Below are 23,914 nucleotides of genomic sequence, written 5' to 3' on the forward strand. Positions count from 1 at the left end.
TACAAGCTCCACTTCAGACCAGGAATGATAGAGCTCCATCTGTTTGACTTATGGCTCTTCTGTGGTTTTCACTGGCTCTAATAAAATTCCCATGCATGCTGATGGGCCAAGGTGCTCCACGGCAACTTCCTATACCAGGGGTCGGCAACCTTTACTACACTGTAAAAAACAACAACTGTTGTATACAACTTCTTATACCAGGGGTCGGCAACCTTTACTACACTGTAAAAAAACAACTGTTGTATACAACTTCCTGTACCAGAGGTCGGCAACCTTTACTACACTGTAAAAAAAAAACAAAGATAAGATTGCCATTTTATTCCACATTTTACCATAAAAAATAAAAAGTTTTTCCATCAATAGAAACACTGTTTTGCCATATAATTGACAAGAAAATACTTCATAAATGCTGCATAGATTAAAGATTTTACAATTAAATATTACAGTATATTTTTGTTACAAACACGGTGCCAGTGTATTTTACAGTGTACAGAGTAATGTATTTTTTTTCAAATGTAAAAAAAATACTGTTTTGGCTGATATATACATTTAAGGTGTTTCATTGTTACTGAAACTGAATTAACCCATTTATCATTTTGCGGTCTTTTACTGTCATGGTTTAGCAGTAATATCTACAGACATTTTTACAGTGTAACCAAAGAGCCATTCTTGGCCAAAAAAAGAGAAAAATATCATAATGGAGCCGCAAACCTGATTTTGAGCCTTATTATGAAGATGAAACAGCCTACTGAGTCTAAATGAACCTTCTCATAATACTAATAGGTCATAATGTACTTAATACACATAAGCTGAATAGCAAAATATCTTTCAAGTACCATTTGAGAATGCACTATTGTGAGTAGGAAATGGACTGTATGAATGTAATAATGAATATAATATTTATGAATGTAATAACTTATTTGAATAACTTCTGATGGTTTTTAATGATGTCTTCAATGTTTCATTGTTTCTACATCATCATTGTTAAGTGATTTAATTTAATTTTTTGGACCCCAGGAAGACTAGTTCTTCTTCTTTTGTGACAGCTAATGGGGATCCTTTTAACAATAAACAATAATAAGCATTTATTAGTATGATTTTGTCAGAATGCAGCCAGGACCAAGGTGCAAATGAGAGACTGGACACCAAAAATATCTCAGGAGATTTGGAATTGAAGGAAAAACTCAAAACTAGGCTTGATGTTGGCAAAAATCCAGAGGTTAAGATGATGAGCCATAGACTTTATTACTCTATGGTGCATATTTTAGTTGACTATAATGTAAAAAATAACATAAAAAGTAATGCCGTACACTACAGGCCAAAAGTTTGGAAGCAACTTAAATTTTCTGTTCGCAATAGCTTTCTTAAAAACTAGTATGGATTCTTTGGATTTTTGGATGTGTTTACTGCATGATCAGGCTTTAACTTTATTTAATTGAACATACATTGATGTTAGCAGACCATTGCTGAATAAATGTTACCAAAAGAAAAGAAGGGCTTAGTTTTAGGGTTGAGAAGATTTGGAAGAGTCACAACTTCAATGCAAGTTTTTAAAAAAAACAAATCACAGTTTGCATTATTTGCATTGCATTGCATTAAAGAAGGATATCCTTCTTTCCTTAATGTATAAATCTGTACAAATTTGAGCCATTTCTGGTAGTTTGTCAGAGATATGTATCCAAACGATCAAAAGTCAAAGAGCTAGGGCAAATAATGCAAACTGTGATTTGTTTTTTTTTAAACTTTTGCATTGAAGTTGTGACTCTTCCAAATCTTCTCAACCCTAAAACTAAGCCTTTCTTTTCTTTTGGTAACATATGTTTAAGACTGAGAATACAACAGATGTTTTGTTATGAGCCAATTACCATGTTCTACTGATGTCTGAACTTAAGTGTTTGATAGTCACTAATCAACAGTGTTAACACACACACACACACACACACTAGTATTGTAGTCACAGTACAAGAGGGCATTGACCACTGCTGTCTGCAATGTGAAACTAAGTGAAAACATTCAACAGTAGGGAAAATTAGACAAATAACGACTTCATCAGCTTTCTGTGTTGCATATGATCACAGAATATTTTGTGTCATTTTGTGATTTTTTTTCTCTTTTTTTGTGCATTGTGGCACTAGCCTGGCTAACGCTAGACTAATCACTAATGAGATCTTGTCGGGATACTACCAATTCATTTTTCCATAGAGGATGTGTGGTTTACGATCCTCCAAAGTCGTTTATTGGGCGCTACGAATGTAAAAAAAACATGGCGGACAGTTCTCTCATTTTTATGGAAAAAATCAATATTCAAGATCCGTTAAATACACAGAGGATCAGGGAGATTTCAAAATAAAACACAGCGAATCGTGTTTTCCTGGCGACATCTTCGCCACAAAGTTATTATGTACATTCACTGAGTGAATATTTAGAAAATAAAACTTATTTCTGGCTAGAAATGTGATCAAAATCCATTTTTATGCAGAAACTAAGTCAAAATATTGATTTTTTTCGCTAAAAATTAGAGAACTGTCCGCCATGTTTTTTGTTCTGACCGCCGGAACCTTGAAAGTCACGTGACTTGGAACAAACCAATAGGAAAAATATCCATGGAATAGCCACGGGATATGACTGTCATTAACTTGCATTGTAGTGAAATCCGTGTCAGTTTCACGGAAATTTTAGTGATTCCGTGGCTATTCCACGAATTTTGAGTTAAGCAAATCCGTGGCTATTTCACGGATTCCTGTGAGACCAGGTTGACAAGAGAACATGCATTGTGCCAGGTTCTAGCTGATTGATATTTTCCACCTGTAGTCCCTGGGCAGGTTGATGGAACAATACATAGAAAATGATTAAGTAAAATAACAGAACAAGGCAAGTGGACAATATATAAAATAGATAAATAGAAACATTGAAGCAAGATTCAACAGGACATGACAGGCTGCTCCCCACACTTTCTTTCTTTTTATCTTTCTATCTGTAAAGCACTTAGTGATTTTATCTGTGAAAAGTGCTATATAAATAAACTTTACTTACTTACAGTTGTGATCTGATTTAAACCTCTGAAGTCCAGGTGATTTTGGTTCAAATTTGTTAACTTCCTATGCATTCATTTCTGTCTCTGTTGAGCATCTTTCAGTCTGTCCTTACAGACTTTTTCTCCTTTTTCTCCACACAAACGTGACTATCAGTCAGATTTTTCATTTTATTTTAATTAACAAAATATAAAGCTGCCAGGAACCCAAAATACAAACAAAAGACACAGGTGTCTATGGAAATGTACCATTTTTTTTTACCATTTATACACACAAAAACAGCATATAATAAAGCTACAAAACAGTCTATTTGCATATAAATTAAAAACAGTAATAGTTTTCATTGTAGAAAGAAAATTCACATTTTAAAAATGGTCTAGAAACATAAATGGCACACTGTGAAAGCTCCTATGATTGAACTTTCAACTGGCTTTCTCAGCTTGTCTACACATCATATATAAATAAAGTTATTACCGTAAATAAAACATGTGTATTTTCAATAAATAGATGGACTCCAGAGGGTTAAGGAAAGGTAAATAATAAGTAGATAGTTTGTTTGTTGTGTTAAGTCTCACTGAGTTCTCCCTCTTGTTCCAGCGGACCCTCTGGTTGGAAGCATCGCCACACAGTACCTGACCAACAGAGCTGAGCACGACAGGATAGCCAAACAGTGGACCAAACGCTACGCCACATAGACCAGCACCACCCCTCCATGACCCCTCACCCTACCCAACACACACACACACACACACACACACACACACCTCCAACACCTCCCCTCCTCCGAATCTATGGAAGCACACCGGCTCCTGTCATCCACCCCGCCCCCCAACCCAGAGAAAGAACTGTTATTTGTTCCATGCTGACTTGAAAAGCTTCTTTTTTATACAAAGAGTCTATTGGGATTGTATTTTCCAATACACTGAATGTTGATATGGTCATGAAAAGCTTTAATACTGTTATTGTTCTTGTCGTTGTTGTTCTTATTGTTATTGCATTGTTTATAACATTGTCGCCACCCTCGTCATCTTCTTATCTAAAGTGTGCGTTGATTATTCCCGTTTCATGTGATGGTTTCATGTAAAATGCTCATACTGAGTGAGTGCATTCAGTTTGTTTTCTTTCAGTGGTTTTACAGCTCATGGTCAATATTAGTGCATGGCATCAGGATATGTGTTCATGCAGTGGACATGTAGTCATGTAGTGTATTATTTCTGTCCCGGCAGAGTACTGGCATGGAGTGAGCCCATCACCATGTATGACGATAGTGGTAGTTTGCTGTACATTTAATGCCTTGTGAGAATACATACTCATTGAATACTCAATTAAACACTGGCTGTAATGTGACAAACCCTGTCTCAGTCTCTTGCTTTCACCTCGTCAACTCCACGCCAATGCTGGCGTCCTCTGCTAACTTTCTGTCTTTCAGAAAAAAAGGATTCATCTTTCAGCAAGGGGAAACTGAAAATATCTGGATCAAAATAGGCTCTATGAGCACCCTTTACAAATATGCTCACTTTATGCTAATTCCGCACAATTTTTGGCAAAGACCAGGCAGTTTTTCTGATGCTACCTATACATTAGAAGACTTGGAAAAGACTCCTGGAAAACTATCAGCTCACATCTAAAGACAAGCGTTTAGAGTTTTTAGTCTCACACTGAGATTTCAGACAGACTGTCAATAGTTCAGGGTCACTATTTATAAGACTACAACTAGATTCTTTTAGCAGTTTTTTCCCCATCATGCATTTTTTCCTACCATGCTCTTAGTGAAAACTGACTAAATGGAGGAGAAGCAGCTTTTGGCTCCAGCTGCTCTAGTGTGTGCAGTGGTTTGTGTTGAAAAAAACAAAAAGAGAAGACGCCACAAAATGCCCCTCACAAAGCTGAAAAAGGGTTTCTGTTTTTCTGACATGAAAAGTTGACTATTTTACAGTAAAAATAGATATAAGGAAGAATAAAGGAAAGGAACATTTAGAAATTAATTCATGATATACATTTATGTCCTATTTAATTATAATTTAATTGAATTATTATATATATCAGCTCTATCAACTTTCATTTAGTTAATCATTGATTATTTATTACTTATTTATGTACAGGCTATATATTTATACATTTTAACTGGGTCTCCTAACTGTTCTCTTTACTAAGAAACGGCGCCCCCAAAAATCTAAATATATGACATCACTATGTTTTTATGAGTTTTTATGTTTTTACTGATCTTACTAGATGATAATACTAGTCTGGAACCGGGGACCTTTCCCCCGCTCATCTATTGGTTGGTGATTGTGTTACATCACTGAGACTTGAGATAATATCAAACACGTTTGATATGATTCAAACCCAAGACTAGGAAAAGACTGATATGAAACAGAGCAGATTACTACCTTAAACTTAACCATGGAGATGACGGGAGCGCCGTGACTCCAGTAAAACTCCTAGATTTACTAAAGACTTTCAGTTTGTAGTCTGGGACTGGGGAAGTCATTTGGTGTAAGCCCAGCATTATGCAGCATAAATGTGTTATTTTCTGAGACTCTTGCCCAATTGAATTTATGTGTGATGTTAGTCGACACAGAAGTTATTTCATTCTAGTGAGAACATTTTTTTCAACTCTTTTTTTTTTTAAACCTACTGTATGAGGTTATGAGCTGCTGTGACCCCTCATAATCATATAATAATATAATCATAGGCCCATCAAACTTCACTAGCACAGACTAGAGACCTCGGGCATTCAGAGGATATATGACTTTCTTGGTATTCAGACAATAACAGGGTTTCTCAGCATTTTACAGAACAGAAATGGTGATCCAATTGCCAAAAACTCTTTTTTGCAGAAATCACCAAAGTGTCTTTTTTGATACCAGATCACAGCATGGATTTTTATAAGTGCTCCTCAAGGTTTAACCCTCTGGAGTCACTAAAAGCACCAAGACATGACTTCATCACATCCAGATATACCAAATTAAACTGGAGAAAAGGTCAAATATATTTTGTATGAAATTATAGAACTGGATGTAACCCTCTTATATGTTCTATTTGCAGCCTTTGTTCAGATTTGCAACATTTAAAATTCTTTTTTGAGCATGATAGTGTTTCGAAAGTAAAAAAAATATTCAAAATCACATTTTATGTTGGACTAAAGGACTAAAAAAAGACAAAATGACCCCCCAAAAAACAAGACACAAAATGACAAAAAAAGACAACACTAAAAAAGACAAAATAACTAAAAAGACACAAAATTACCAACAAAAAAAAGACAAGAAAATGACAAATTGTTTCGCTAAACACACAAGACACAAATAAAATAGAGTCCCACTAGAATAAAAACCAGAGTTGATGACAGGATCACACACAATCACAAGATCACATTTATGTTGTTTTTTCTTTGTTTCTTTTTTGTTCAAAATGTTGATCCAGTAAGTCAGAATAAAAAATCAATTATTATTAGGTCATATAGGTGAGGTTGTGCTGAAAAAAATATAACAACATGGCATTTAAACATTTTAAGTGGTGTATACAGGCAGGATGAAAAGGATTCAGAAATGGACAAAATAGCCCCAGACTCCAGTTAATGTGGTATTTTGACCATTTGCATACATTCTCAAATGGTCAAAATGGTATAAGTTTATATATATACTCATATTTATACATGTTCAACGTTTAAATAGGTGGAGTGGTAAATGCAATGCATTCTCATCCCAACTCATATAGCAACACTTCACAGCCCTGATAAGGACACACAGGCACTGCTTTGCATCAGCTTTGGATGTCAGGAATGATCATTTACATGCAAAGTAGCTTTTTTTTTTTTAATGAGCTTTCATGTTCACAGGAAAAGGTTGACTACAGGCAACAAAACCACTAGACTCTCTATAGCAGGGGTCTCAAACTCAAATTACCTGGGGGCCGCTGGAGGCAGTATCAAAATGGCCAAAAAAATGACACAAAATAACCAAAAAAGACACAAAATGACTGAAAAAACACTAAATTACTTTTAAAAAGACACAAAATGACAAAAAAGACAAAATTACCAAAAAAAGACACAAAATGATCCAAAAAAATGACACAAAATGACTGAAAAAACACTAAATTACTTTAAGAAAGACACAAAATGACAAAAAAAAACCACAAAATGACCAAAAAAAAACACAAAATGACAAAAAAAAGACACAAAATGACCAAAAAAAGACAAAATGCCTGAAAAAAAACTAAATGACCAAAAAAAGACACAAAATGACCAAAAGAGACACAAAATTACCAAAAAAAGACACAAAATGACCAAAAAAAGACAAAATGCCTGAAAAAAAACTAAATTACTTTAAAAAAAGACACAAAATGACCAAAAAAAGACACAAAATGACAAAAAAAGACAAAATGACAAAGACACAAAATGACTGAAAAAACACTAAATTACTTTTTAAAAAATACACAAAATGACTGAAAAAACACTAAATTACTTTTTTTTTTTAAAAAGACACAAAATTACCGGAAAAAAGTAATTAAAGGGACCTTCCACACACAACACGGTAAAATGCCATTCATATAAAACTCACATTAAACTTTCATATCAAGGTGGGGGCACATCCGGCCCGTTGGTTGACCCTGACCGGCCCGCGTAAGGTTAATTGGAAATTACAAAATTAACGTATTGTCTCATTCTACCTCATGCATGGACTAAAGTTGCATTGCTTTTTGAAGATGTTTTTTATTCACACACGTAATGACGCAATACATATAGCAACAAGTCCGCAGGATTGGATGCTATCACAAGATGATCTTAGCCTTCAGAAATGTCTGCTCGTGGTTAAAAAAAGAAAGGTAGATGCCAAATGCAGGATTTTCAACAAAAATTTGACTTCTAAGTATTTGTTTACTGAAGTCGGAGGTAAAGCCGTGTGTTTACTTTGTGGGGAGCAGATCGCCGTCTTTAAGGACTACAATTTGAGTCGGCATTATGAGACGAAACACACGGAGAAATACAAAAACTTGACTGATGCTGAAAGGGCGCAGACATCGGAAGCTTTGCTAGCTAAGCTGCAAAAGCAGCAAGGCTTTTTTACCAAGCTTCACACATCCAGGGATGCAGCAACCAAGACCAGCTTTGTGATATCCCACAAAATCGCTAAAAACAGTAAGCCATTCTCAGAGGGGGAGTTCGTCAAAGAGTGCTTGGTGGACTCTGCAGCACTAATATGCCCTGAAAAAAAAGGCGCATTTGAGCAAGTCCCGCTGTCCAGGCGAACCGTGACCAGGAGGATCGAGGACATTGCGGGGAATCTGGAGCTTCAATGGCAACATGAAGTGGCAAGTTTGTACTTTTTCTCCTTGGCTTTGGACGAGAGCTGTGATGTCCGCGACACAACCCAACTACTTGTCTGGGGGATAACAGACTTCAAGATTACGGAGGAGCTGGCAGCCATGCAGTCGAAGGAAGGGACGATGACAGGGAGTGATCTGTTTATGGAGGTAAATGCCTGCATGGACACACTGAGACTGAGATGGGACAGACTGGCAGGTGTCACAACGGACGGTAGTCCAAATCTTACAGGGGAAAATGTCGGACTTTTGAAACATATGTGTAACCGATGTATAAATGAGATAGTTTATATTTCACCAAAAGTCCATTTATTTTTTTATTTTATTTTCATATAAAAATCCTGTTTCTGTTTTCATTTTGGGGAGCTTTTATTTCGTTAGTTTTATTTTTTTATTGTGTGACCTTTGACATTTCGGCGATGTCACTTCCTGTTGTTTCGCGGTATTATTCCTCACTCGGCTTTTAGCCCTGCAGAGGAGAGGTAAGACTGCAAGAGTGCTCTTGCTGATAGTGTGTTAAAATGATAAAAAACGCTAAATATAGATGAAAATTGTACTTTGTATAGGTCACATATGTTGTACTTTATTAGCATAATGTTTGCTCAAGTGTGTATATCTATTTTTTTTTGTCATGTGCAGCACTTCAGAGTAGCGAGTTAGCTCGCTGTTTTTAAGTTATGCTACCAGAGCATGGAGACTGTTTATGATGCAGTTTGCTGTTATGTACCTTCCTTTTAAAGTTGTGCATTTGGAAGACTGGTCATGAGATGCTGCTGTACTGATTTTTATGTGTTTTACACAGGTATGTGAGCTCCCCTATTTGTTATTTTGTCATGTTGTTAATTTATAAAATATAAAAGACTGCTGCTGTTGGGTGGAAAAATAATTATGTGATTATACAATTGAATAGGATGTATTTTGTTTTATTGATTTAATTTAATGTAATTGAACATAGTAAATGCTATAACTGACTCAGCTTTTAGCCCTGCAGAGGAGAGGTGTGCATTTGGAAGACTGGTCATGAGATGTTGCTGTACTGATTTTTATGTGTTTTACACAGAATAAATACACCCCAGCCAAGCAGACCAGCAGCTGTCAGCATCTCCTTCCTCAGCATATATAAACGCAACGCAGAGATTGCAGCAGACCGAAGTATTAGGCCAGACCGGCTACATATGCAAGATAAAGTGACAGAAATCGATGCAGATCAGAAATTTATTTTTTTGCATTGTATTATATACCAACATGTGTTGTGTAAGTCTGTACTAAAAATGAACCATGTTATTGATGTTGCTGCTAAAACAGTAAACTTTGAATCACAGACAGTTTGTCTCACTTTTGGAGGAGCATGAGACTGAGCAAAGTGACATCAGCTACCACACAGCTGTCAGATGGCTCAGCCTGGGCAAAGTGCTGAGGACTGGATGGCAGATTTTGCTTTTGCTGTTGATGTGACGGTACTGATGAACGAACTGAACACCAAACTGCAAGGCAAAGGCCTTTTTGTTCATGAAATGCACAGCCTCTGGTGAAGGCTTTCATGAGAAAGATGCAATTTCTGGAGAGCAACACTCTCACTCACATGCAAACCCTGAAAGAAGTCACTCCATCAGCTGATCACCTCCGCAGGTACTCATCCATGTTAGGGGTATTGCATTGTGAGTTTTCAAGGCGATTTGAAGATCTCAGAGAAATCGAGGATGAAATGCACATGATTTCCTCTCCCTTTACCTGCAGTGTGGAAAATGCACCCAGTGATGTTCAGCTGGAACTCATTGACCTACAGTCTGATGCAGTACGGGCAGAGCACACCAAGTCAGGATCTCTGCTTGATTTCTACTCTTCTCTTAAGGACGAGAACTTTCCAAACATGAAGAGACATGCTCAGAAGATGTTGGTTCTCTTTGGCTCTACCTAGATATGTGAACAAACATTTTCAATGATGAAGTTTACAAAATCAAGGTATAGATCCTCTCTCACTGACATTCAACCTGACTTTGATGCACTTGTTAAAGCCCAGCAGAGACTAGATTTATCTCACTGAACAAGAAAACATAACTCAAAAACAGCAAATGAGGTGCTTAGACTACAAATGTAGTCATGTAAATGCACCAACTAGCAGTGAACTGGGACACAGTTCAGTGGTTTCAGTTCAGTTAGTTCAATATGATGTGTCTTGCTTAATGTTTGGAGCACAAAGACAATATTGTGATGTCTGTAAAATGCTAAGAACCTCTTTCCAACAGTATTTGAAACTCAAAATGTGTTTTGGAGTGAATGTGACTGAAAATGTTCACTAATATAAGTCACAAATGTTGAAAAAAGGTTTCACAAAAGTTTTGTTTACCATTGCTTTGGGAAATTTGAGTGAATAAATAAAAATTTTTGTAAGGCAACCTCACTTTTTCATTGCTTAATTATAACAGCCTACTCTTAGCAGCTTGTCAAAACAATGCTATTTACTGCTTTTATTTATTTTTTTAACTACAATTAATATTATGCAGAATTGAGTTCAGCTTTTTGGCCCGGCCCTTCTCAATATTTTCTGTTTCTCATGTGGCCCCATGGAAAAAATTATTGCCCACCCCTGGTCTAAAGTGACCCGACTAAGTTTTTATATTCTATATCTTTGCAATAAATTAATTTCATCATTCAGTATTGCAGGTTTTCCTCAAATGACTTGTCTTTGATCATCATACATCCTAATTTTTTGCTTTCATTTTTTACTTTTTGAATAAAACCCCTTTTTTATCACTACACTTCTAATACACAAGGTAATTTTTGACCCATGTTGTGCATTAGAAGGTGTTTATATGTTGTCGTCAATTCACCAATCACCAATTTAAAACCTGACAAAGAAGGCAGAAATATTAACTATCCTATTGTGTTACATTGGTGTTTTTAAATTATTATTTGGTGGCTCTAATGAGTCTCAAATGTTAAAATATGTGATTTTCCAATATAATCTGGTGGTTTTAACAACTCTTTTAAAGTTAAACCTTAAAAATAAGACAAACATAGTTACACATACACTAAATTAGCAATTTGAGTATTAGAATGTGTTTATATGTTGTGCATCAAAGGGTTAATGTGAGATTTAGGTGGGATTTTTGAGAAATTGTTACACCAAATCTGTGTAATAAACTGTATTGACACAAAAAAATACTGCAACATGAGACTTAATTGAGCATGGGAATGGCCTTCATATACTTCTATCATAATTTACTTAGCCCTTTTAAACTCTAAACTATCAACATTTTAATCCTCTGGAGTCTCCAAAAGCGCCAAAGCATGGCTTCTTCACCACATTCAGACATATAAACAAAGCAGACCAAAAAAATGACACAAAATGACTAAAAAAAAATACACAAAATGACCAAAAAAGACACAAAATGACCAAAAAAAGACACAAAATAACTAAAAAAAAGACACAACAGACACAAAATGAGAAGACAGAATAACCAAAAAAAAACCACAGAAGACACAAAATGACAAAAAGACACAAAAAAGACACAAAATAACTAAAAAAGACACAACAACAGACACAAAATTACAAAAAAAAGACACAAAAAAGAGACAAAAAGACACAAATGACCCAAAAAGACAGAAAATTAGAAGACAGAATAACCCCCCCCCCAAAAAACCCACAGAAGACACAAAATGACCCCAGAAAAGACACAAATGACAAAAAAAAGACACAAAGTGACTTAAAAAGGCACAAAAAGACATGAAAAGGAATCAAAAATGGACAAAATAGCCCAAGACTCCATAGAGTTAATATGCCAAATCAAAAAATAAAGTTAATCATAGATTTATGACTTAACTTGACACAAAGTGCTGAGCTGCATCAACCAAAGTGATCTTCAGGTTCCAGCCTTTAGCTGATGTACAACACTTGTTCACTGTAAAAAAAAAACTGTTGTTTTTACAGGAAAACGCTGGCAGCTGCGGTTACCAGGGAAATCCTGTAAAAAATACATTAGCACAGTAGATAACTTTACGGTCAAAATATGTAAATTGATTTACAGGGAATTAAATTACGTCTGAATCACATTAAAAAACTGTTAAGTCTACAAAAAAAAATCTGTTCATTTCACATAGCGGTGTTGTAGATAAATAGACCATTTCCTGTATTTTTTTACATGTAATAGTTGTTTATTGTGCATCAATAAATGATAAAATTGACAGGGAAATATCAAATAAAAAACTAATTTAAACTGGTAGAACAACAGTAAAACTATGCATTTTAAATAGAGCTGTTCCGTATGTTATACATAAAATATCTTCATAATATGCTGTATTTTTATGTTTTAATAAATGAAAATAATTATTTATTTATTTCTACTACGCGAACAATAAAACATGCAAAAATAGATCTTGAGAAAAGATGAGAGGAAAATATCACATTTGGAACATTTATTTAACAGCCATCATCAATAGTTCTGAACAATTGGATGCTTTTTTTCTTCTTCTTTTGAATACAACATGCAAAGAAGGAAGATGTAATGGATCCTATGACTGAATATACAGGTTGAAATACTCCAGAAGATTAGCCTCTTTAAATCTGGACATTTGTGCCAGTTACACAACAAGAACAACTGACATTTCCTGTTTTTTAACATATACAACATGCAATAAAGGTACATTAAATGTTTTTGTTTTTGTTTTTTTTACTGAATCCAAGTTAAAATACTCCCGAAGATTAGTCTCTTTAAATCTTGACATTTGTTTAAGTGCCAGGTGCACAACAACAACAACCGACAACTTCCTGTCTGGAATGCTCAACAGTATATGGGATAAAACAATTGGGAGCATTTTTTTAAACATATACAACATGCAAAGAAGGTACATGTAATGTTTTCTTGTTTTACTTAACTGACTGAATCCAAGTTGAAATACTCCAGAAGATTAGCTTCTTTAAATCTGGACATTTGTTTAAGTGCCAAGTGCACAACAACAACCAACACTCCCTGTCTGGAATGTTCAACAGTATGTTATAAAAAAAAATTGGGAGCATTTTTACTCCATAAGATTGGCCTCTTTAAATCTGGACATTTTTGTCAAAAATGTTAAGTGCTTGCACAACAACCCAATTCACAACAAGAACCCACACTCTCCCTGATGTTCCACAGTATGGCATAAAACTTATCTCCATGGAGACAATCAGGTGATGCCAACAGGCCAAGTTACAGGTCTGTGGAGAGTTAAGCCCTCTCACAGTATGTTAAGAATGTTAATGTATTCTGCAATAAAAACAGTTCTAATTGAATAAATGCAAGATAGGTAGATTTTATACCATACTGTGCAACATTCCTGCAAAGAAAGAACATCTTCATGAAATAAACAGGTGGCCAGAAAAAAACACGTAGTACACCATTAAGACTTTGACATGTTGTGCCTTAATTACCACAGTACACATTGTGGATTTAACAAAGCCAAAGCCTACCTCTTCTCAAACAAACAGCCAGAGTCCACAGAAAGAGTCCATATTTAGGCTCAACGCCACTCGTGATCGGAGAGTGCCTGTATCAGGGTGAGGACTCGTGGGTTCACGCTGAGAGGACGCTTGGAGTTTTTATTCTCTACTTTGGTTCCTTTTTCTGGATTTATCGAGAAAAAGCACCTGTAGAATCAAAGCATATAAAAGCATATTAAGCATTTTCTTTTGCTCTGGGAAGACTGCTTGTCTCACTGTTACTTTTTCCGTCATTACTTTGATAGTTTCAGAGCTAAAATATGCTTGCTTTGCGTGTTTGTTTGTGTGAGCTGTGCAACGCCATGAAGGTCAATGTGAAAAGTTGAGGTGGGCGCTACTCAGTAATATTAACAGGTAAAAACAACCAATCATGTAAAAAACCTTTCCAGACTTTGGAATTTGATTAGATAGGGTTTAGTAATGAATGTAAAAGGCATATTTCGTCTGTTAAGTTTCATAACTACAAAACCTTTGCTCCTGGAGGAAAGATATTTGAATAGACCTGCACCAAATGATTATGCCCAGGAACTCAAAGCCAGGCTCCATGTCCCCGAGTCCCAGGTCAGAGAAATGACCAAGCCATGTTTACTCACCGTTGTTCCGATCCAGACTCAGCATGTACCTTGTTGAGGAATAGCAGGACTGTCCTATTAACAAAAGATGTAACAGGTTATATTAATAAGCGCTGCACTCACATGACAAATTCTATAAACAGTGCAATTAAAAAAAGAGAGAGATATGAAAACCGACTTACCACAGACAATAACAGCGGGTGTCAGAGGCACTTGCTCCAGTTGGACCTCTTCTGCCAGACATGTATCTTCGACATGGAAGAACTTGGACTCCTCCTTCTCATCAAAGTAGCTGAGCAGAAGCAGGAGCATCTCTATCACGTCATCTGAGCAGCCACTCTGCGGACCCCGCATCCTCTGAAGCCTTGCATAATTCTGAAGGAACTTCTTGCTCTTGTTGACACAAGCTGTGGTCAAGTAGTCGTAAAGCCTTTTTCCCTTCAAATCCAAATTTCGCGTGAATGTCTCTTTGAGGTCAATCCCAGTGAGTTCCATGAAGTGTACTGACATGCCAAGTTCATCAAACAAAAACGGCCACTTCTCTCGAAGGCATTTGATACTTTTCCCCTGGTTGACATGCTGACGCTGTGTGTAAAAAGTGGACTTCATTAGACATTTTACCTCCTCTGGACTGGCATCAGAGTTTTGGAACATCATCTTGAGTTTTTCCATCTTTTGCTGCTGGCTTTCTTGAGTTTCTTCAAGTGGCAGAAATTTCACATTCCATTTAATGCATCCGTAAGTGTCCTGCATTGCTGCTCTCTCTTCTAATGGGATCTCGTCTGTGTGGTCTGAGTCATCCAGATGTTTTCTTTTTCTTATTTTGGTGGTCGAAGGGCGCCTCACATTTTCAATTCTGTTTTGCAATTGTTTTACGAGGGAATGGTAACCTGCTCCAACAACATCGCCCTCTATTACATCTTTCAGAGATTTAGGATATTTTGCCACCATTTTTTTTGCAACGTCAGTTGAATGCTTTTTACCTACACGAGGGCATTTTTCCATCATCATGGTCACAACAATACGGACCATTTGCCTCCTCAGTTTTTGGCCTGGCCTTTTTCCCCTCTCCAAAGAATGCATCACTTGAATCACTTCCTCAGGAAATTTACTCCATGGAATTTCAAAGTTTTCTTCCCACTGTGTGTCAAGTCTTGGGCTGCTGGAGGAGGCTGACGATGAACTTCGGGGTGAGACAGAGAGCGATGACAGAGGCTGGATAGGTGAGGCTTCCACAGATGATAGTGAGCTGTTCTCTGGAGTTTGGTCTTTAAATTACAAAAAAAAAGAAGATGAAAAAAGATTATGATTCACAGTACATTATTATACAATGTCCATGTCTGCTTTTGATCTTAAATAGTTGTGTGGTGTTTGTACTTACATTTCTGTTTCCAAACGGAAAGAAGCTTTCTGGCTTGTATAGGTCTTAATGCTGTCATCAAATCAGCCTCTGTTACGAAGCGTAGATCATCATACGTCTCGACTCCAATGGACTGCAAGTGCTCTTCCAGGATGTTTTTGTTTACTGATGATGGCGACATCTAGGAAGGTTTGCTCAGAGTCACTCATATTCACACTGAAGAAGAAATGCCACCTTCAAACAGAACAGAAAAAAATATACAGTATATACATTTAATAGAGCAGGGAGATGCATCAGCTAACACTTGCATTAATGTCAAACTATTTGCAGTGAGAACTAAATGAGCCTTAATTGGATTTTATTTTTCCACAATACTGTGTTTTAGTGGTATGACTTGGTGTCCATCAAGAATGTATGATACCAAAGGATAGAAATCAGGCAGGTCATTAATGTTGATACACTGCAACCCAAGACTGTCCTTTGTCACAGAGTACAGATGGTATTCTGAGAGGAAGATGCCTTTGTGGATATCCATCAAAACATACACAGATGTATCATTTTGAATCAAGATGAGTAGAAGTTCACCAAACTCCATATACTCATCATTTCTGTACACAAGGAACTGTCCTTTTTTGTATGAAGTACCCTTGTACTGAATGTCTGTGGTAACTGTGGTATTGCTTTCTGAAAAGGCTAACTGCCTGACTGCATGTTTAATAGTGTCACTGTAGAGGTTCGGATAAAACGCACAGCTGTCCTTCACTTGCAGTATTTTACTGCATTCTTGCCCAGCTAAAAGATATGCCTGATACATCTGATGACGCTCTGACAAAGTTTGACAAATGTTTTTGAAGTTTTTCAGGTGTCTGGCACATCTTTTAAAATAACTGTGCTTGCTCTCAAACCTAAGCGTCCATAACCTAATCAATGGACCAAATTTCAAGAACAGTGCTGAATAATGGCGCAAATAGTGGTGCTTGGGTTTTAGTTGATTTTCAGGAAACAACATCTTTCTCAACTCCAAATATTCCTGGATCAAAATGTCAAGATATGCTATCTGGGACAAGGAAATGCTCTGAGCACAAATAAGATCCACAATGTCTTTTAGCTGGAGAGCTAACTGCCATACTTCATCCTCATGGTTTTGCACTTTGTCACCAATTAAAACTGGTAGCAATCTCAAAAGGTTCCAGTTTTGAATGGCTTGCCCTCATATCTTGGCTCTGTCAGGGTTTACAGCACATGGTTTTGTCTGTGCCTCGGATCCTTTGTACTTAAACTGTTTGATGCGCCTGTTTAAGAGTGAGTATGTGAACCATTTTTTCTTTTTTATAAAGTTATTCAGGTACAGTGCTAGATCATATGACAAGACTCCTTCAAAAAGGTCATGACCTAAGCAAGGCGGGAGACCAGGCTGGGAAACGTGAAAAGACTCAAGGGTATTAAAGATAGAGTTTACCTTTATTCCTCTGACGCTTTGGAGGTTTTCAGCCTGGAGATCAGCAACAGCCGTGTCATACCTCTCTGGGGTGCGTGGAGGACCACAGGCATTCGGATCAGCCTCAAACTCGGTTCTTGTGATTTCACAGTACCTGCAAAAATATTGAGAACAGCTGAAATTCTCTGTAAACCCACCTAGGCAGTGAGAACCCAAGTTATCCCCAGCAATGCAGTAAAGACCACCTTTTACTGTTTCTCCATCTACATTTATTCCATCTGTCTCCAAGGATTTCAAATCTGCCAACAACTCTGAGAAAACTTTGGCTATTCCAAAACGCTTAAGGTCACTCTCAATACACAACAAGACTAAAAACATATTATCAGTATTTGAACGCAAATTAATGGGTACATTTGCTAATGAAAGATAGACTGCAAGAACTTTGTGAGTCTTTTTAGCAGAACCAAGGGGATTCACAATTTCAAATGAATCTTGGTACAAAATCAGTTTGAGGCTCTCAGGGTTTTCATTAAAGAACTGGTGAAATTTGAAATTTTGTCCATCATATAAATCCCTAAAAACCTCTTCATCCGGATTTCCAAACTGTTGTGATTGTGCATTTCTCCCTAAATGTGACTGCAAAAAGTTCTTTACAGTTTCTGCCACTGGTATATAGTAGGCATATTTTTGTGTCCTGTTTTCATCCATTCCCGATTACACTTTTTGGGGTTCTGTGTATTTAAACATTTTTGTGAATGTCTGATTTCTGGAGTATGTTGATCTTAATGGTCCCTGATGACAGGCAGAGAACAAATCTGACTCTTTAATGCAGTCACAGATATTAGCGACTGCTTCATCTGATAGACTCATATCATTTTTTAATAAAGAACTTACCTTAGTTATTGTGTTTGCTTGACCTAACTCGTGCACATTTTGCATTTCCTCAACAATCGTTTGTATAGTAGAGGCAGGAATAAGCAGCTGACCTTGCAGTTTAAGGTAAAAGAGACACATGTTTCTAAGGTAAGACTGACTATCATTCTCTGGCATATCACTGGCTGCACTAGTAGTTGGCATGGCTTCATGCGTGTCTTCTGAATCATCTGTATTCGTTAGTGGCACTGGCAATGACATCTGGGGGCTGAGGTCGAGTTTCTCTGTACACGTTATCAATACTTTCAGGGGAGCATGCTTTATGTTTCCTACACATGTGAGAAGTAAATGATGACTTTTTTGTAAATACGTGCTTACAACCACTTACTGGACACGACACAGACCTGCCCTCTCCAATATGATCATTTAAGTGAGACACTAGCTCTCTCACTGTGCGAAAATGGCAGTCACATAATGAAACTGCACATTTTAAATCCGCAACAACAGCTATAGCATCTTGTGGTGCAGGTGCATTGTGCACACGATAAGAATGACCCTTGAAAGCTGAGTAAGTGGTAAACGTTTGACTACAGTTGGCGCCAACACATTTGAAAAGACAACGGGGCTCATTCCTATGCACTCTGCAATGTAGTACATAGCCCTTTAATGTATCCAATTTCTTTTTACAAAAGACGCAAGTGATCATTTTTAGGATTTTAAGTGTTTGCCTGAGTTTTTCAGCTGAACTAAGTGATCAAAAATTGATCTAGCTAGCAGCTAATGGTCTTAAATATCTACTAGAGCTAGCTTACAACATGTGATTTCACAACCATTTTCGTTTTTTCTCGAAAAAAAAGTGGAAGCTTACCGTGCAAACTTTCTATTTCCGCTTCAACAGCAGCAGGCCCTCCACTTCACGAGGGTTAAAAACGTAGATTTGTCCTGAAATCTTTGTATGACAGTGGTCCGAATATTTCTCCTCTGCTCCGCTCCGCTCCTGTGTTTTCTCCAGCAAGCGCCGCTGCCGCTCTGGCTCGCTCGTTACTGACGTCAGCCGCAGCGTTTCTCCCGCTCTTCCGCCCACTCACTATCCAATCAGAGACGAGCTTCAGCTTCGCACTTTGAAATTCAAAATTAGGCGGACTCAGTGTGTACGAAGGAGAGAGAAGTACAAGTCTGCAGTTCGAGGTCTGCAGTTAGAGGAGGTTGTTAGTCTGTAGTAAATGCTTAAATTATTAATATTATTTTATTAATAATATTTATCAATAGCTGCAAGGTGAGGAGGTAAACAAAAAATCTTCCAAACGAATTATTATAGTTGTAGCCTATATTTTTGTATATGAATAGGCCTATAGGGAACCTCTCAGGTAGGCCTAAAATGATTTTTTTTTTTCGTGTGAAAACATTTTTATTACCCCCTTTTGCATTGTTTCATCAATCATGTTAAAAGTACAGGAAAAACTTGTAAAGTGACTTACATTTTTTGTATTTTTCAAAACAAACTGACTGAAACGATATTTTTTACAACATTTGCATGTCAAATTCACAAAATTGTTTTGTTATCATTATTACAGTATTTCTCAGTTTTTGTTACCAATGTTTGTAGTTTTTACAAATAAATTTGATTCTAATCACATGTTGTTGTTGTAAATAAAACAAAAACATTCTGTTTAATAGTTTACAAAAGTGCACTGTAATTTATACATGAAATCTATGTTTTTGGGTTTACAATAATTTCATGTAATGATTTACATAGTTTTTCTGTAAATTCTTACAAAGTCTTTTTTTACAGTGTTGGTGGCTTCTACTGTTGACCTATAGATCCATGGTCCCCCTTAAAAATTACTAAAGTGGGCCTATGGGAGGATGGAGTGGAAGAGGTAAATGTCATAATATGTGTGATAATATGTGTGTGTGATTACAGAGTGTGTTCATGCATTCTCGTCTCTCTGACCACTTCCTGTCAGAATTGAGTTGTCACAGTTTACCACAGAGAGTGGAGATCAAATAAAAGGTTATGTGTATCTCAATGCTCAGAACGAAACTGTCGTTATTTTCAAATTGTATTTGATTTTATCATATAAATGTTATGGTAACTTGAATCAAGGTTATAATAGTTTTGGATTTTTTTCTATTAGTTTTATTTTCGTTGTCAATTTTTGTTTTCAAATTCAGTTAGTTTTAATTCGTTTTTAGAGTGAGTTTACTACTTTTAATTAGTTTTTAATTTTTGGAAAAGTTTAGTTTTAGTGTTAGTTTTAGTTTTTTTGTGATGGGGTATTTGTTGGGTGCCAGATTCAATAAGGTCACAATAAATGATTCCTCTATTTCCTTTGTCTGATCCAGCTCAGCCCCAATAAGTTTATTAAGTCATAAAACCAGATAGATGAAATAGATTTCATATCAACCAAAATGGTTTACGCATGAAAAAAGTTGACAAAGACGAAAACAAGGGACATTTTAACTATAATTTTAGTTAGTTTCAGTTAGTTTTGTAACCACAAAATACAGTTTCAGTGAGTTATCTTTTTTTTTTTAACTTGTTTCGTTAGTTTTCGTTAACTATAATGCTGGACGACCCTGTGCTGTTCTGCTTGTGCCCTCTGTGTTCACACCCCCACTGTCCTAACACACTGCTCTCATCGAGATGAATGAGGCTGTGTTTTGTCCAGCTGTGCTGTTGTTTGTCTGAATATGGCCTTAGGCTTTTGGAACAGCATGAGTTAATCTGGGCACGTGTTCTACAAAATGATAAGCATCCTGTCCTGAAAACTGTGTAAAGAAGTCAATTTTGGTCCTCCTCTCAGCATAACACATAACATACCTCTGTGGACCATCTGTGCAACCAGAAAAAATGGTTTCTGCACCTGAGTGCTCTAGTTTTGAGCTCACGGGGTGAAAAAAAAAAATCATGCCACTTAATTTTAATAGGTTCCCAACCATAGGCTGTATAATCCCCTTTATGACCAAGGCAGTTCCTATATTTAAAAAAAAGCTGCCTTAGAATGCACAGCTCTCTGTTACTGTGAAGGGGAGTGCTAAATAGACTATCACATATTTTGAATCTTGAATTGCAGCTTCTAAACAATTCTGATGTTCATTTACATAACTTCAGATCCAGAAAAATGTAACGATACAAAGATCATCCAAATCAGAGAAATCTATGCCACTTTATTGCAACTGCCATTTTTTGCTTGTTGGCTGCCATCTTGGTCACCCTCTTGAAAAAAAAAGTATAATCTAAATGATAGTTCCCAAGTGCAATGCAGATAAATCCAACATATATCCTTGATATGTAATCAACATCACATTATATCCATCCAAATTTATCTATAAGCAGTTATCACTGGCAGCCAATTTGGAAAATGACCTCCATATTGATCATTTATGAGGGTCCATATCTGTATTTTTTTTTTTGTATTTGGTAAATGGTAATGGTAAATATAACGCTTTTCTAGTCACTTTGCGACCACTCAAAGCGATTTACACTACAGACTGCGCTCATTCACCCGTTCACACACACATGCATACTGGTGGCAGAGGCTACCCTAAATGGGAATTGGAAATTCATTCACACACCGATGAACACAGCATCGGGAGCAATTTGGGGTTCAGTATCTTGCTCAAGGATACTTCGACATGTAGGCTACCATGGTCAGGGATTTGAACCACCAACCCTCCGATCAGTGGACAACCCGCTCTACCAACTGAGCCACAGCCACCCTATTGGGCCGTGACGGTACCAAATGTGATGCTTATATTACATATTATCCATTGTTAATGTGAAATATATCATATATTATCTATCTATAAACAGTTGTCACTGGTGACCATCTTGAAAAATGGCTGGCATATTGAAAATTTGTCGTGCCTCCACATCTAATTTTTGTCATATTGAAAAGTCTTGATCCCGCCACATGTTCCCCATGTCTTTGGCTATAACTGTACCAAATTTGATGCTCCTATCACATATTATCTATTGTTAATGTGTAATTTAATCTAAAAACAGTCGTCACTGGCGGCCATCTTGAAAAATGGCCACCATATTGAAAATTTGTTGTGCCTTATTCTTATTTTTTTCTATTTGCCTTTGGCTACAAGTATACCAAATTTGACCCATTTATCATAAAATGCACAATCCTTCTGGTTATCTGCCCCACTACTAATCTCAAACCTGTTCCTCGATTTCTCGACAGCCAAAGAATCTCCTCTCGGCCAGGAAAACTGGTTCCAGAGCGACACCAACTCTTTGCTGGTCTTGAACCACGAACCAATTACGCGGGCGGGATTATCATGAACAACTAATACTTGTATCATTTGTGATTGATACAGGTTCACATTAGTGGGCCAGCATTAGCGTACAACAAAGTCTAACATTAACATCTTACGTTCAGTGTCTCCATCCAAATGTGTTGTACATGTTGTGTTTGGATGCCAATGTAGGCTCACAAAGCCAGGAGCAACATTTGTAGAGAGTCGTTGTAAGCTGCCCATGTTGTTATTATACATTGTTAAAAAAAAAATCAGTTGTTTTTACGGTTAAAAAAAAACGGCAGCTGTGGTCGCCAAAACTTTACCATAATAAATACAGTAGAACTTTTTCTAATATTAGATTGAGATTCTACCAGACTAACTGAATTTCAAAATGGGGATAAATAAAGTAGTTTTGATTTTGATTTGAATATCAGCATCAAATCTCATAGATCGATCAAATCCCTCCAAAATCACAAAGACTAGACCGAACACTAACTGATGCTCAAACCACTGGTTGTCCCACCTCAGATTTTCCTAAATAACCTGGCTAATCCACGCATTTCACACAGGTCAGAACAGTCCACACACAAAGAGATAATTTTGTGTTTTTAATATTATACTTGTAGACTAAACATATTTTATAATTGTAAATGCCCATTATTATTATTATTATTATTATTATTATTATTATTATTATTATTATTAATAGCCATTAATCATTTCAACAGCCATGTGGCAGTGCATACCAAATGATAAAATATTACCGTATTTCCTCAATTTAAAGCCAGGCCCCTATTAATGACCGGCCTCATTTAGTAACTGGGTGTAAAAACAATTTTTAGTAAATAAAACTCTCCCTCTTTTATAAGCTGGGTGTCTTAGCGGTGTTATGTCAAAGTCTGTTCCCCCGTCGAGATATGTAGCCCTTACCTTAACCTGCACCAACCTGACCCCTGACCCCAACCTGTCCTCCTTTAAGTTGTTAACATGAGCCTAAGTTTACCTTAACCCCAAACAGTTCTCTCTACAAGGCCTAACCTTAAACTTAAATCCTAACTCCAACCGCGGAGGTGATGCTACGGAGAACACCATTCAGGAAACATCATTTGACAGTAACAGATTATGACACAACACCTGTATTTTGAAGTTTGGCCACACGAGTTAGTACTGTAGGTAAATATTGTTGTTTCTCCCGCTGTCCTAGTCATTCTCTGTAAAGTCGAGCCGTTTACGCACGTTCTTCTGGGCTTTTTAGTAGTTTAGACATTTTAAATCCTGCTTAAAATGAACATTCAGCGTGCTGTTCATTATTTGTTTACATCCGAGTACTTCCAATATGGCTGACATCCGGGTAACTGGCTACAATGCGCTGTGTAAAACACTCTAAAAAGTGCCGGTCAGAGCTGCTCTGATTTTCTTTTTTTAATAAAAGCCTCCTTCAAATAACAGCCTGCCCCTATTATTAGCCGGGTCCCAAACTGATTTTTTATTAACAGAAGCCCCGGCTACTATTTGAGGAAATACGGCAGTTAATCTTTCAACACCATCAGAGCAACACCTACCAGTCTGAAAAGTAGAATAAATGAT

At 36.8% G+C, this 23,914-nt stretch overlaps 1 protein-coding gene across 1 annotated transcript in view; it reads left to right on the forward strand.

Annotated features, from left to right (window-relative positions):
- Nucleotides 1–4,383, forward strand: part of LOC131984519 (ubiquitin-conjugating enzyme E2 E2-like) — a 117,887-nt gene extending 113,504 nt beyond the window's left edge. The window contains exon 6 of the mRNA XM_059349362.1: nt 3,630–4,383. Within this exon, the coding sequence (XP_059205345.1) occupies nt 3,630–3,727 (98 nt within the window). The 3' untranslated portion in view covers nt 3,728–4,383. The remainder of the gene's footprint in view (nt 1–3,629) is intronic.
- Nucleotides 4,384–23,914: the final 19,531 nt, after the last annotated feature.

This window comes from Centropristis striata, chromosome 14 (assembly GCF_030273125.1).
Source record: "Centropristis striata isolate RG_2023a ecotype Rhode Island chromosome 14, C.striata_1.0, whole genome shotgun sequence".
Classification (NCBI taxonomy): Eukaryota; Metazoa; Chordata; class Actinopteri; order Perciformes; family Serranidae; genus Centropristis; species Centropristis striata.